The 11,690-nt window shown below is 38.7% G+C and overlaps 1 protein-coding gene across 1 annotated transcript; it reads left to right on the top strand.

Moving 5' to 3' along the window:
- Window positions 1-109: 109 nt before the first annotated feature.
- On the top strand, window positions 110-6,070 carry LOC143284233 (uncharacterized). The gene is made up of 4 exons (XM_076590907.1): window positions 110-170; window positions 1,204-1,397; window positions 2,344-2,526; window positions 4,626-6,070. Exons 2-4 carry the CDS (start codon window positions 1,238-1,240, stop codon window positions 5,615-5,617), a joined length of 1,335 nt encoding a protein of 444 aa, XP_076447022.1. The 5' UTR covers window positions 110-170; window positions 1,204-1,237; the 3' UTR covers window positions 5,618-6,070.
- The last annotated feature ends 5,620 nt before the right edge of the window (window positions 6,071-11,690 follow it).

The following is an 11,690-nucleotide window of genomic DNA, read 5'->3' on the forward strand; positions in this document are numbered from 1 at the left end:
TATTAGTTGTATTTCCAATGTATTGACAAAGTATATTTGTCGGTTTTTCTTAAAGTGTATCATCGCAAACTTTCAAATAGATATTTTACATTTACCATAGCTTGAATGGCAACAAGAGGCGTCATCCACTTTTCTTTCAATTCCACCGAAGGAAAGCATAAACTGACAGAGTAAGTGGGACTTACTTTGTGTAAATTCTTTCTTTCATTCTCTTTCTTCTGTCTCGTTTTGTTTTGTGTATTTCTTTGGAAATTTCCTCAATTCCTTCCGTATGTTTATTGATGCACTGCATTTGAGTAAGTGGGCCCAGCAGTAGAAGTAATAGCAGCAGTAGGGGCTGGCTTAAGCCAAAGCATTGCAACGTTTAATATGTCCCATCTTATATTTCTCATTACTAGAGGTGTTTTTTTTGTTTTTTTTTTGAATATGACATGTGCATTCTAATTTTAATTTCATTATTGTTTATTTCTTTAAATCATCAAAATCGAAAACATTAAAAAAATTATATGAAATAAAGAGAGAGAGAGAGAGAGAGAGAGAGAGTTCTTGAATAGACCAGCATCAATTTGCTGATTATCATGTGTTGCTGGGTGTTTTCTTTTTTTTCCCATAATTCACAAAATGCTGACATGTATTACAAAATCAGTATTGTGCATATCTTATCATCTGCATGTTTTCACACAAAAAGGGGTTCAGGCACTAGCAGGTCTGCACATAGAATGACATGGGAGATTTAAAATATAGCCCCTCACCTACCAGTTGTGTTGAAATTGGGAACTGAACTTTGGAGACCTAGATGAGAATCCAATGCATGTTCAACCATAGTAACCCACCAGAGATTTTAGAATATGTTTGTAGTATGTGCAGTTTTAAAGTCAACTTGCTTAGCATTTGAAAGGTTAACAACTCGTTGCCAAAAGAATGTTTACGTTTGTTTGTTTGAAAACAAGGAATGGAAAGTTTGCCCCTTGAATTGTATTTTCGTTAACATCTTTATATATTTTTAAAACTTGACTGTATTTATGAAAGGATATAAAAGGGATCAGAAACCCATCACTTTTAGCCCTGCTGCAGCCTCTACTATTGCTGTTACAAATGGCAGTGGCTATGTTTCATCTATTAGTAAAAATAATAGGATATGTTTGCAATGAAAACAGTATCTGACTGATAGAGTTAATTGTGCACCTGTTTGTATTTTTTCAGGAGTTCTGCATTATTTGCTTCATAAAGTGCGAGGATGGGATTAGTTAATGGACATTTGAAGGCTATACTGACAAGTCAGCAGAACTGTGTGAAATGTATACCACAGAAACCGTACCAGCCATTTCCAGAACACTTGCATGAATCACAAAATGGTGGTCTGGTACTGGAAATACGTTCTTTACCATCCCAAATAGGTGAGGTACCATAGTGTTTTGAAAATTATATATTATTGGGTTTTTTTTGTTTTTTTTTTTTACATAATGACCATACACACATACATATGCAGATGCATACACAAACACACGTATACTAGTTATTTCTTGGAATATAATTTTATCTTATTATAATTTTGACTAAGTAACATATAATGATAAAAATGGTTTACTTTATGCAGCATCTTTTCCATGTAAAGCTGAAACACTGATGTGTAAAGACTTGCACTGAAACACTGAACTGGAAAAGTTACATTCATAACCCTGCACAGACATCCAATCAAACATCAAACCCCAATTTTTGTTCACACACACACAAAATTAATTTTATCACCCAATACACAACGCTCACCATACATATATATCATAATATCTAATGCTGATATTATAATAAGCAAAACCATATCACAATACTTAAAACAAGTTACTCACATCACAATACCCAACATCATGTAAAAGAACCCATGGTAACAAAAGGGTTGTCTTTGGTAAAATTCTGTAGAAAAATCCACTTTAATGGTAAGAGACACTTGTAGACAAAAAAAAAGAAGGAAAAAGGGATGCCACTGCACTGCAGTGATGTGCTCTCAGCGGGGAGAGCAGCTAAATTTTCACACAGAGAAATATATCATGACAAAAGTAAACCAATACAACACAATACAATACATAATAATATATTGGAGGACATTTTTAAGATCATAAACACAGAAAGACGTATTGATTTACACTCTATAGTGACACACATACATGTGAATACAGAACACACACACACACACACACATGTTCACATCTTGGATATTGCGCATGTGTCCATGGCTAAAAGTACAGAGTACTGATAAACAGGTCAATCTCTCCAAATATACATAATTAATATATATTCCTGAATAGGCCAGTGTATAAAAAAACAACAACAAACAAATCTGTGCAGCACGAAGAGAAGTTTCCCAGGACGCTTTCTGGTGGGTGGATGTCCAGTTCCTGCCCTACAATGATGCTGAACTGGTGGTCGCAGCCACGCCCTACACACCCCGCCAGTTTCAAGCCTGGGTCGCTGCAAAGGGGGTTCCGCATGGCAGGATTATTGTCTTTGACACCAGGCACCGTCCTATCAGTAGGATATATTTTATTTATTTTTGTATCTGGTATTGGTAAAATTGGTGTGGCAATCAGTCTATCTGCTTATCAGTTAACCTTTCCCGTACGTCGCCTAAAATTTTGCGCGCCGTACGTCGTGGGTGTGCAGAAACCCATGGTTTCTAAGAAGGAATGACCCCTCGCTGTACGTCGTGGGTGTGCAGGCACCCATGGTTTCTGTGTACGAACTAACCCTTCGCTGTACGTCGTGGGTGTACAGGCACCCATGGTTTCTGTGTACGAACTAACCCTTCACTGTACGTCGTGGGTGTGTAGGCACCCATGGTTTCACTGAAGAAATAAGACCTTGCCGTACATCGTGGGTGCACAGTAACCCACACCTGTCCGTAAAGCAAATTTGACTTTTCTTCAGCAGACTTGCATGCGCAGTTTCCACTTGTGCGTGTAGGCTATTTACTCCAGTGCTTGACCAGGCGCATTGTGAATAAGTTTTGCCCGTGAGAAGAGAGTGTTGTTACTTACAAAAAACGGTTGTTTTTTTTTTGTTTGTTTTTTGTTTTTTTTGTGTGTGTGTGTTGTTTTTGTTGTTGGTTTTGTTTTGTTTTTAGCGGCTACACGCCCATCCTCTTTCGGTCAAGGCAGATGCCCTAACATAGCAGCAACAGCCTGGTATCAGTCCCCCCCTTCCCTTGGCCTAGATCTCGGCATTCCTGGCTGGCTGGCTGGCATTTTTTTTTCTTTCTTTTTTTTAGCCACAGTCGGGTTTTCTCTACTTTGAACAGATTAGGATAAGAATAAAATTTCTATATCAACTATCTTTCTTTTTTTAACCATAGTCGGGTTTTCTCTACTTTGAACAGATTAGGATAAGAATAAAATTTCTATATCAACTATCTTTCTTTTTTTAGCCATAGTCGGGTTTTCTCTACTTTGAACAGATTAGGATAAGAATAAAATTTCTATATCAACTAGATTTTAGATCAATTGATTTCAGACTTACAAAAATATCCAGTTCTTAGAAAGGCACTTTAATTCCAACTAGATAAAAAGCTATCAATCAGTTGCTCCCGATCATTCTCTACAAGAAAAACAGTTCATTCAATATTGTTGAAGATATCTAGTGCAATAAATATTGTTTTCTGAAATTAGTTACAACTTTAGAGTAAAACTTGCCGCAGACTTGAACCGGGATACGATCAACAAAAGACAAGGTCACTCTCATCTCTCTCTGTAGCGAGCCCAAGTGACGTCACGTCGACAACGCGTGGCGCGCAAGCTTTGCATGGGTGGCTCCACACCCACGACGTACGGCGTGCAAGGTTTATTCTTTGGGAGTATGGGTGTCGTCACACCCACGACGTACTGGGACATTAATTGATTAATAACTTCTTTGTTTATGTATAAAAGAAAATAATGTTCAGTGGATATGTAGTAAACTATATTATGGACAAAGTCATGAAATTATGTGGAAGTGGCTTCAATATTACTTGAGTTACAGAGCAAAAACACTTGTCTGGGTGATTTCACACCCACGACGTACGGGAAAGGTTAAGTATGTATGCGTGTGTGTGTCTGTGTGAGTGAGTGCATAATTATGTGTGAGTGTGTTGTGTAGTGAGGTGAAAGATTTAATTCCATGAAGTAATAGAAACAGATGGACAGACCGTGTTTGCAGTCTCTTTTTTAGCCTACTGAGCTGAGAGAGAGAGAGAGAGAGAGCGAGCATGCGTGCACACGTGCGAGAGAGAGAGAGGGGGGGGGGGGGGGGGGGGGAGAGAGAGAGAGAGAGAGAGATCCAAAGAGACAATGAGGGAGAAAAATAAAGTGAATATTTTTTATTTGTTCACACTTTGTTTTATGTTGGTGTCAGGAGAAGATGTGGAGTTGATGACATTCTGTGAACGATCCAATGAAGTGCGGACATTATTTTTCAAATAAATGACCTTAGTATAATGAATGTAAGGGAGAGAACGTGTTTTGTATATTCATTATCACTGAATATATATATGTATGTGTGTGTGTGTGTGTGTGTGTGTGTGTGTGTGTGTGAGGGGAAAGGAAAGCAGTTAGATCTGGTGTGATCCTGAAAGCCTTGCCTTTTTCGTTTTTTTCCAGAGGGGTATGTATTGACTGGAACAGAAAGCACAATGTACCCTAAGATCCAGCCCCACCCACTGGGAGAGGCAGTGGGGTATGCTGGAAAAGGAGAACTGAGGGTGGACAGCTTGCAGAACGAAGTGCTTTTCTCCAAACTCAGGGACATGGGCAACAGAAGCCATCGATTCTGCGCCTTCTCACCAAACGGTGCCAGCATGGCAGTTCTGACGCACTGTTCCAGGATGTACTACCTGGAGGTCCACCACATGGGGACATTCTTATCTTCTGTTCAGAAGATGGTGGCTTGTCACAAGCTGTGTCCTGGCTTCATGGCCTCTGGCACTCACAATGATCACGTGGAGTGCAAGTGGTCTCCAGATGGCTCTCGTCTGGCTGCCAGTTCATCTCGCGGAAAACTGTTTGTGGTGGACAAAGGCTTGTCTCACAGTGTGGTGAACATATTCCCTTGTTTGGTGGAAGGAAACTTGAGCAGTGCTGGTTCTTTTGACTTTGACCCTCGTGTTGGGCATTCTGTCATGGCTGTGGGAACGTCGGAAGGTCTCTTGGCCATCATCCAGACTGATGTTAGTGATCAAGGTGATGTGATCCTGCAGGAACTTGACACTGAAGAAAACATCAATTGTGTGCAGTACAATCAAGATGGCAGCAGCATTGCAGTGTCATTCAGTTCCTTTTGTGTGTCAGTGTACAGCACCAAGGATCTGTCTCTTCATCACACCATTGACATGTCGGAATCCTGTTCTCACCACCTGTCACTGTATCAGAATGAGCCGTTCCCGCTAGTTCAACGCCTCAGTTTCAGTTATGACGGACGTCACCTGGCTACAAGCTCCTGTGATGGGTATGTTCGAGTCTGGTCGGTCCCTCGCTTGCTGACCCTTCAGGAATGGTGCAGGAAAAGAATTCTGCAGAACATGCCTGTTGTGATGGTGAGGAAGTGCAGTTTGCCCCAGAAAATGAAGCAGTTCCTTTTGTCAGAGTTTTTTTAGGCAGAACACCCAGTGTTTATTTATTGGATGATGTTCTTGCAATAAAGCATTTGTATGGTCTGTGAAGTTGGTACCATATTAGAGTTATGTCAGTTCTTAGATCTGTTACAGAAGCGGTGTGTGTGATTATTGAGATTCTGAGCACTGTTTTTTCCATGCTGAGAGCGCAGTGTTCAAATCCCAGCAGTGCCTTCTTGGATGTGCAGATGCTATTGTTCTTTCCATTTGTGTCAATATGCCATTGCTTGTACCCTATCATTTGTACATACCATGTACGAGCTAAAGATCAAACTTAACTTTTTAAAGATAACATAATTCAGGATAGCTTTTCAAGGCTTATGAAAACTACAAAATTGCGCAGTGGGCACAGTTGCCAGAAATAGACTGTGTAGCTGCTGAACAGAATCAAAGAATATAAGGTGTGCATGTGTGCGTGAGAGAGAGAGAGAGAGAGAGAGAGAGAGAGAGAGAGTTCTAAAAAAAAAAAAAAAAAATTAAAGATGGAAGCTGTCTAGTGGACATGACTTAAAAAAAAAAAGTTCTGCTGGTAGCTTTGTACAAGATTAAAAATAAATGGCAGACCATGATTAATTGAAGGCAGGACAGTGTGTTCACCGAGTAGATAAAATTTCTAGTGGATAACATGCATGTGCTTGTATGTGCCCAAGTTTGTTCTTTGGCATTTGACTGAAAGTGACATTAGATCAAGTGTTTATGCATATGTACATGTACATGTTTGTATTATGTGTGTGTGTGTGTGTGTGTGTGAGTGAGAGAGAGAGAGAGAGAGAGAGAGAGAGAGAGAGAGCATGCAGGAAGGAGATCCTATACATATTCATCTTTTATTTGTGTATTTGTGGGTACGTTATTTTGTGTAACTGCTTATTGTTTATAATTTACTTTAGATTCATATGGTCATAAGTGTTTATTTAATTTTTTTAAAATTATTATTATTATTCCTGATTAGAAACAAGTTTCTTAATTTTTGTTGGATTAATTCAAGCTCTCTTTGTATATATATTTTTCAGTTCAACAACTTACAAACGTGATATGAATTTGAAAAAACAAACAATGTTTTTGCATCCTCTTTACATAGCAACATTTTGATGTGTAGTGTTAACCACTGAATACTTTATTATTACTGGATTGTTTTGTCTGCACTTTTTGGGACAGGTTTATATGATCAATTATTGATGATGCCTTGAGTTGAAATGGCTGTTACCATTTGGTATTGTATTTTTGAAGCAAACTGTGATATAAAAGACAAATTCTACACTGCACAGCCTCATGGCATGCTATGCTTAAGATGTTTTGCTTCTCTCAGAGCCTTAACAGCAGGAACACATATATATTCTATTTTTTGCTTGGTACCTGACAGAATGGTCTTTACTGGAATAAGTTCCTTTTTACGCAGGTTTCCATGTGAAAGAAGAAATAAAAAGGGAAGTAAATCTGATGATTTTGAAATATTACTTTTTTCCCCCTTTTCAATGAGGAATGTAAGCTTTGTAAGAATGGTGCCCTGTCATCTGACAGAAAACATCAGCTGAACTGGTATTATGCTTTTGAAAACAGAAACAAGTAACATTATTAAACAAAACATTGTGTGGAGGAGAACGAGTTCAAGTAAAGTAAACAAATCTTTTATTATTGTAAGTACATTTTGCAAAGATGTTTAAAGTTAAAGAAATTGGTGGTGGTGATGGAAGGGGATGGGAGAACATTTATAACATACTAATTCCTTGAATGATAAAATCTGGTGGTTTACTGAATGCTCTGGAAATTTTCTTATTGCGTGTCAGTGTTTCACCTTTTGAAAGAAAGATTCTGCATAATCTATGATGCGATTATAATATTATATGTAGATGACTGAAAAAAGAAATCAACCTATATTTTGTACATCTGTCTGTATAACTTCATCTAATTTACCTATTCCTTATTTAATTTCCTGATTAAAATAACAAACAAACCTTATAATAATAATAATGATTGTTTATTTGTTGTTATTTCTTCTCCTTGTTTGACATTTTGGTCTGTGGTTTGGAACAAAATTGTGTACACTTAATTTTAGGCAGGTGTAATCAATATAATCAATTTGAAATGCTGATTTGATAAAACTTGTTTTCTTTTAATTCTTATCACCTAATCAGTTTTGATGATCTTGTGTGAAGGGTTTTAAACATTGAATATAAATTTGATGACATTTCTGGGTTTTGTGTTGCTTTCAGTCCTGGCCCTAACAGACAATGGACTATAAAACACCAACTGAATTTTGTTGTGTGCATGTGGCTGCATTTGTAGTATGGATGTGTGAGGAGGCGTGTGCATTCTCCCATGTGTGTGTTTTGTACAAAACTGTAAATCAGAACCGTTAAACCATCATTTCCGTGTGTGTGTGTGTGTGTGTGTGTGTTCAAATATTCAGCTTTGATGTTTTTTCAGTTTCTGCTTGTCTATGTTACTGAACAAGGATTAATTGTAAATACTTTATTTTCATGGATGGGTGGATGATTTAACACTCCTCAAGATATTAAAATTTCTCAAGGAGTGCCACATACCAGCTGAACTAAAGCTGCTGACTCTGGAAGCACTAAGCACCAAACACCCTCCCTATACCTGGGCAAGAGCATACACAGATGGGTCTGTTGAAGAGGCACTGAAGAACAGAGGAAGTGGGGTGTATATTAGATTCCCTGACGGCAAAACTATCAGCAAGTCAGTGACTATAGGCACCCTTTCAACCAACTTCCGTGCTGAGGCCTGTGCTCTGCTACTCGCAGCCCAGACTCTCAGCCAGGACACACTACCCACCAACACAGTGTTCCTGACTGACTCTGCAAGTCTGTCCTGCAGTCTCCAGGTGCCAGGAGGAGAGCAGATCTTAAGAGACATCAGGCGCTAGCAAGAACTGAATCTCCTCAAAGAGAGAACTGCTGTGGTGCTGCAGTGGATCCCATCACACTGTGGCATAGAGGGCAATGAAGAGGCGGACCGCCTATCCAAGGCAGGCAGCAAATTAGAGCAGGCAGCCCACCCAGTGTCCTACAGTGAGGCAAAAAACGATACTGAGAGACAGCTTCAGGAAAGCATGGTGCCAGCGTCTGGACATTGGGCCAGAAGACAAAAAAGACAGCATCCATGAGCTGGACAGAGCAGCACAGGTCACAATCTTCAGACTGTGAACGGAATACTGTCAGTTCCTCTCCCATCGCTACCATCTGAAGATATCAAATACTGACCAGTGCCCTTGTGGCACAGACCCACTTCCACATCCTGCAGTCCTGCTCCATCTTCAACACCAGGCATGGCCCAGACGGTGAAGCTCCAGGAGAAACTGGGGACCGGCGGGGTCCCTGTGACGGACCACAGACTTCACTGTCCTGACCTAACTGAAAATCTAGCCTAGCCAGGGAACCTGGAAGAAGAAGATTTCTCAAGATCAGTTGTAATAAAATATGATGAAACAAGAGAGACAGAGCCTTCAAGACTCACTTGTGATACACTTTTTAAAAAAATCCAAGCTTTTTATGTATTGAGTATAATGCATTTACTGTTATATTTATATTTTTTATATTCTCTAAACTTGGCACTTTGATCTGATATTCGACTCAACAAAAGATCTGTCATTATTTTCATTTTTTGTTCAAACAGGAACTTCTTTTGCTAAGCATGAAAGTTTTGTTTATTGCAAACGTTTTGCTGCAGGCAGTAAAACAAGGGAAATTACTCTGCTGGGGGACTTAGTTTGCTTTAAACTGATCTTTCTCATCTTAAACATTACATTTTGAAAATATACTCAATACATAAAAAGCTTGGATGTTTTTTAAAAAGTGCATCATAAGTGAGTCTTGAAGGCCTTGCCTCTCTTGTTTCAAAATGTAATGTTTAAGATGAGAAAGATCAGTTTAAAGCAAATTAACTTCCCCTAGCATTACAGAGTAATTTCCCCTTTTTACTATCTGCACCAAAACGTTTGCAAAATAAATAAAACTTCCATGCTTAGCAAAAGAAGTTCCTGTTTGAACAAAAAATGATAATAATGACTGCTCTAGCTGTTGGGTCAGAATATCAGATCAAAGTGCCAAGTTTAGAGAATACAAAAAATATAAATATAACAGTAAATGCAGTTTGCATATAATTAGGCTTCATTCTTTATTTTTTTGTGCCCATCCCAGAGGCGCAATATTGTTTTAAACAAGATGACTGGAAAGAACTGAATTTTTCCTATTTTTATGCCAAATTTGGTGTCAACTGACAAAGTATTTGCAGAGAAAATGTCAATGTTAAAGTTTACCACGGACACACACACACACACACAGACAACCGAACACCGGGTTAAAACATAGTGAACATGTTACTTTTTTTATAATTTTTTATAATTTCATGTTTGAAATTTTGGAACATCAGTTTGGGTTTATAAAACTGATTTAATCAGAATGTCCATGTGTGTGTGTGATTATGTCCATGTGCGTGTGCATGAATTTAATTCGAATGTCCCTTGTGTGTAATTATGTTCACATGTGTGTGTGTGTGTGTGTGTGTGTGTGTGTGTGTACTGTTAACGCCAAATAGCAAAGTGAATGAGGGAAGGTATGCTGAATGCATGTACAACCTGCACCTTGTGGGGTTCAATGTGGGTTTTTGTGTTACTGTAACAAAAATCTACCAGGGGATCTCAAGGCCTGATCAGCAAGTTTTATGTGAAGATCAAGCATCTGCTCTTTTTTGTTCCCTGCAGTTGTGGTGTAGCATATATGGATCAGCCTGCATGCTTTGACACCTTGAAACTGAAACTGTAGGTTCACAGCACTAGGTATGTTTTAAGCACAATGAATGAAAATTTAAAAAAAAAAAAAAAAAAAAAAAAAAAAAAAAATCCCTTGCTCATTTCTAGATCTAAACAATGATTGTTGACATGGATTATTTGATATGAAAGGAAACTGTAAATTACCAAAGCACAGTACTTTCAAGTTACATAATGTCTCCTTCCCTCTACCTGTCCCAGGTTTTCTGGTTAGCTAGGCCTAATTAAATGAGCTGTGTGGTTTGTTTCTGTGACTGCATTCTGCCCGCCACTGAGCCAATCTGACACAGGTAAAGGCCTGATCGGCGTGTTGGATTTATGCAAAGGTCATGGTCACGGCACGGGTCAGGCATGTTTAAGAAAAAAAAATTATTTGGTCTTCGTAAATATGTCTAAAAGGAAGACACTGATCTGCGACGTGCGAATAACTTGTTGTCTAGACTTACCGCTCCTGATATCATCCAGGAAACAGCTGGACATGACGTTATAGATCAAGCACATGTCAATAGCCAGAACAGCCCAGAACAGAGTGCGACGGCGAGGGGTCGTCGATGGCCTATGCTCTACCAGGAACGATGGGCAAAATGAATGAATGACATGTCAATTATTTTGCCTGTTCAAACAATTAAAATGTCATGCAGTAAACCCATTTCACTGTGTTGAATTGTTCCTGTTGTCACAGTTTTACACATGATATCTGCTTCCATTTTATTATTTTAATTTTACAGCAGATGTGATGCAGCATATATAGATAAATCCCCACGCTTTGACACATTGAAACATGAACTGAAACGGTCACCTCAAAACTGCCAGATCTGTGTTTTGTGTCTTGTCTTGACTTGAGACAAGAGAGCTAGCTACAGAAGGGGCATCACTCACGCAACAATATTTTTGTATAGATATTGGGTACCGCGCTGACTCTGGGGTACCGCACACTCCATGGACCAGTGCAGTAGAACTTGAAATGTTAACATGTTAATGCACATTGTTATTTAAGCACACAACCGAACTGTTTACTTCAAACATCAAAGTCCAGTTTAAACTGCGAGTATAAAATATATATGAAACTGTCTCATTTGCTGGTGTACAATTCATTGGGATATTGAACCGATGCAGACGAATTTGAAACGTGAACATTACAAATCGCATCGTTATTTTACCACATGATCGAACTGTCACTTCAGCCATAACGATTAAAGATACATCAAATACCAGTTTAAACTGCGAGCATAAAATATCTATGAAACAATTTCTTATTTGCTGGTGTAG

Source organism: Babylonia areolata, chromosome 7 (assembly GCF_041734735.1).
Source record: "Babylonia areolata isolate BAREFJ2019XMU chromosome 7, ASM4173473v1, whole genome shotgun sequence".
Classification (NCBI taxonomy): domain Eukaryota; kingdom Metazoa; phylum Mollusca; class Gastropoda; order Neogastropoda; family Buccinidae; genus Babylonia; species Babylonia areolata.

Coding starts and splice junctions, on each gene's coding strand:
- LOC143284233 (XM_076590907.1), top strand. CDS start 1,238: ATGGGATTAGTTAATGGACATTTGAAGGCTATACTGACAAGTCAGCAG. Junction 1,398..2,343: donor TTCTTTACCATCCCAAATAG/GTGAGGTACCAT, acceptor AAATCTGTGCAG/CACGAAGAGAAGTTTCCCAG. Junction 2,527..4,625: donor CACCAGGCACCGTCCTATCA/GTAGGATATATT, acceptor GTTTTTTTCCAG/AGGGGTATGTATTGACTGGA.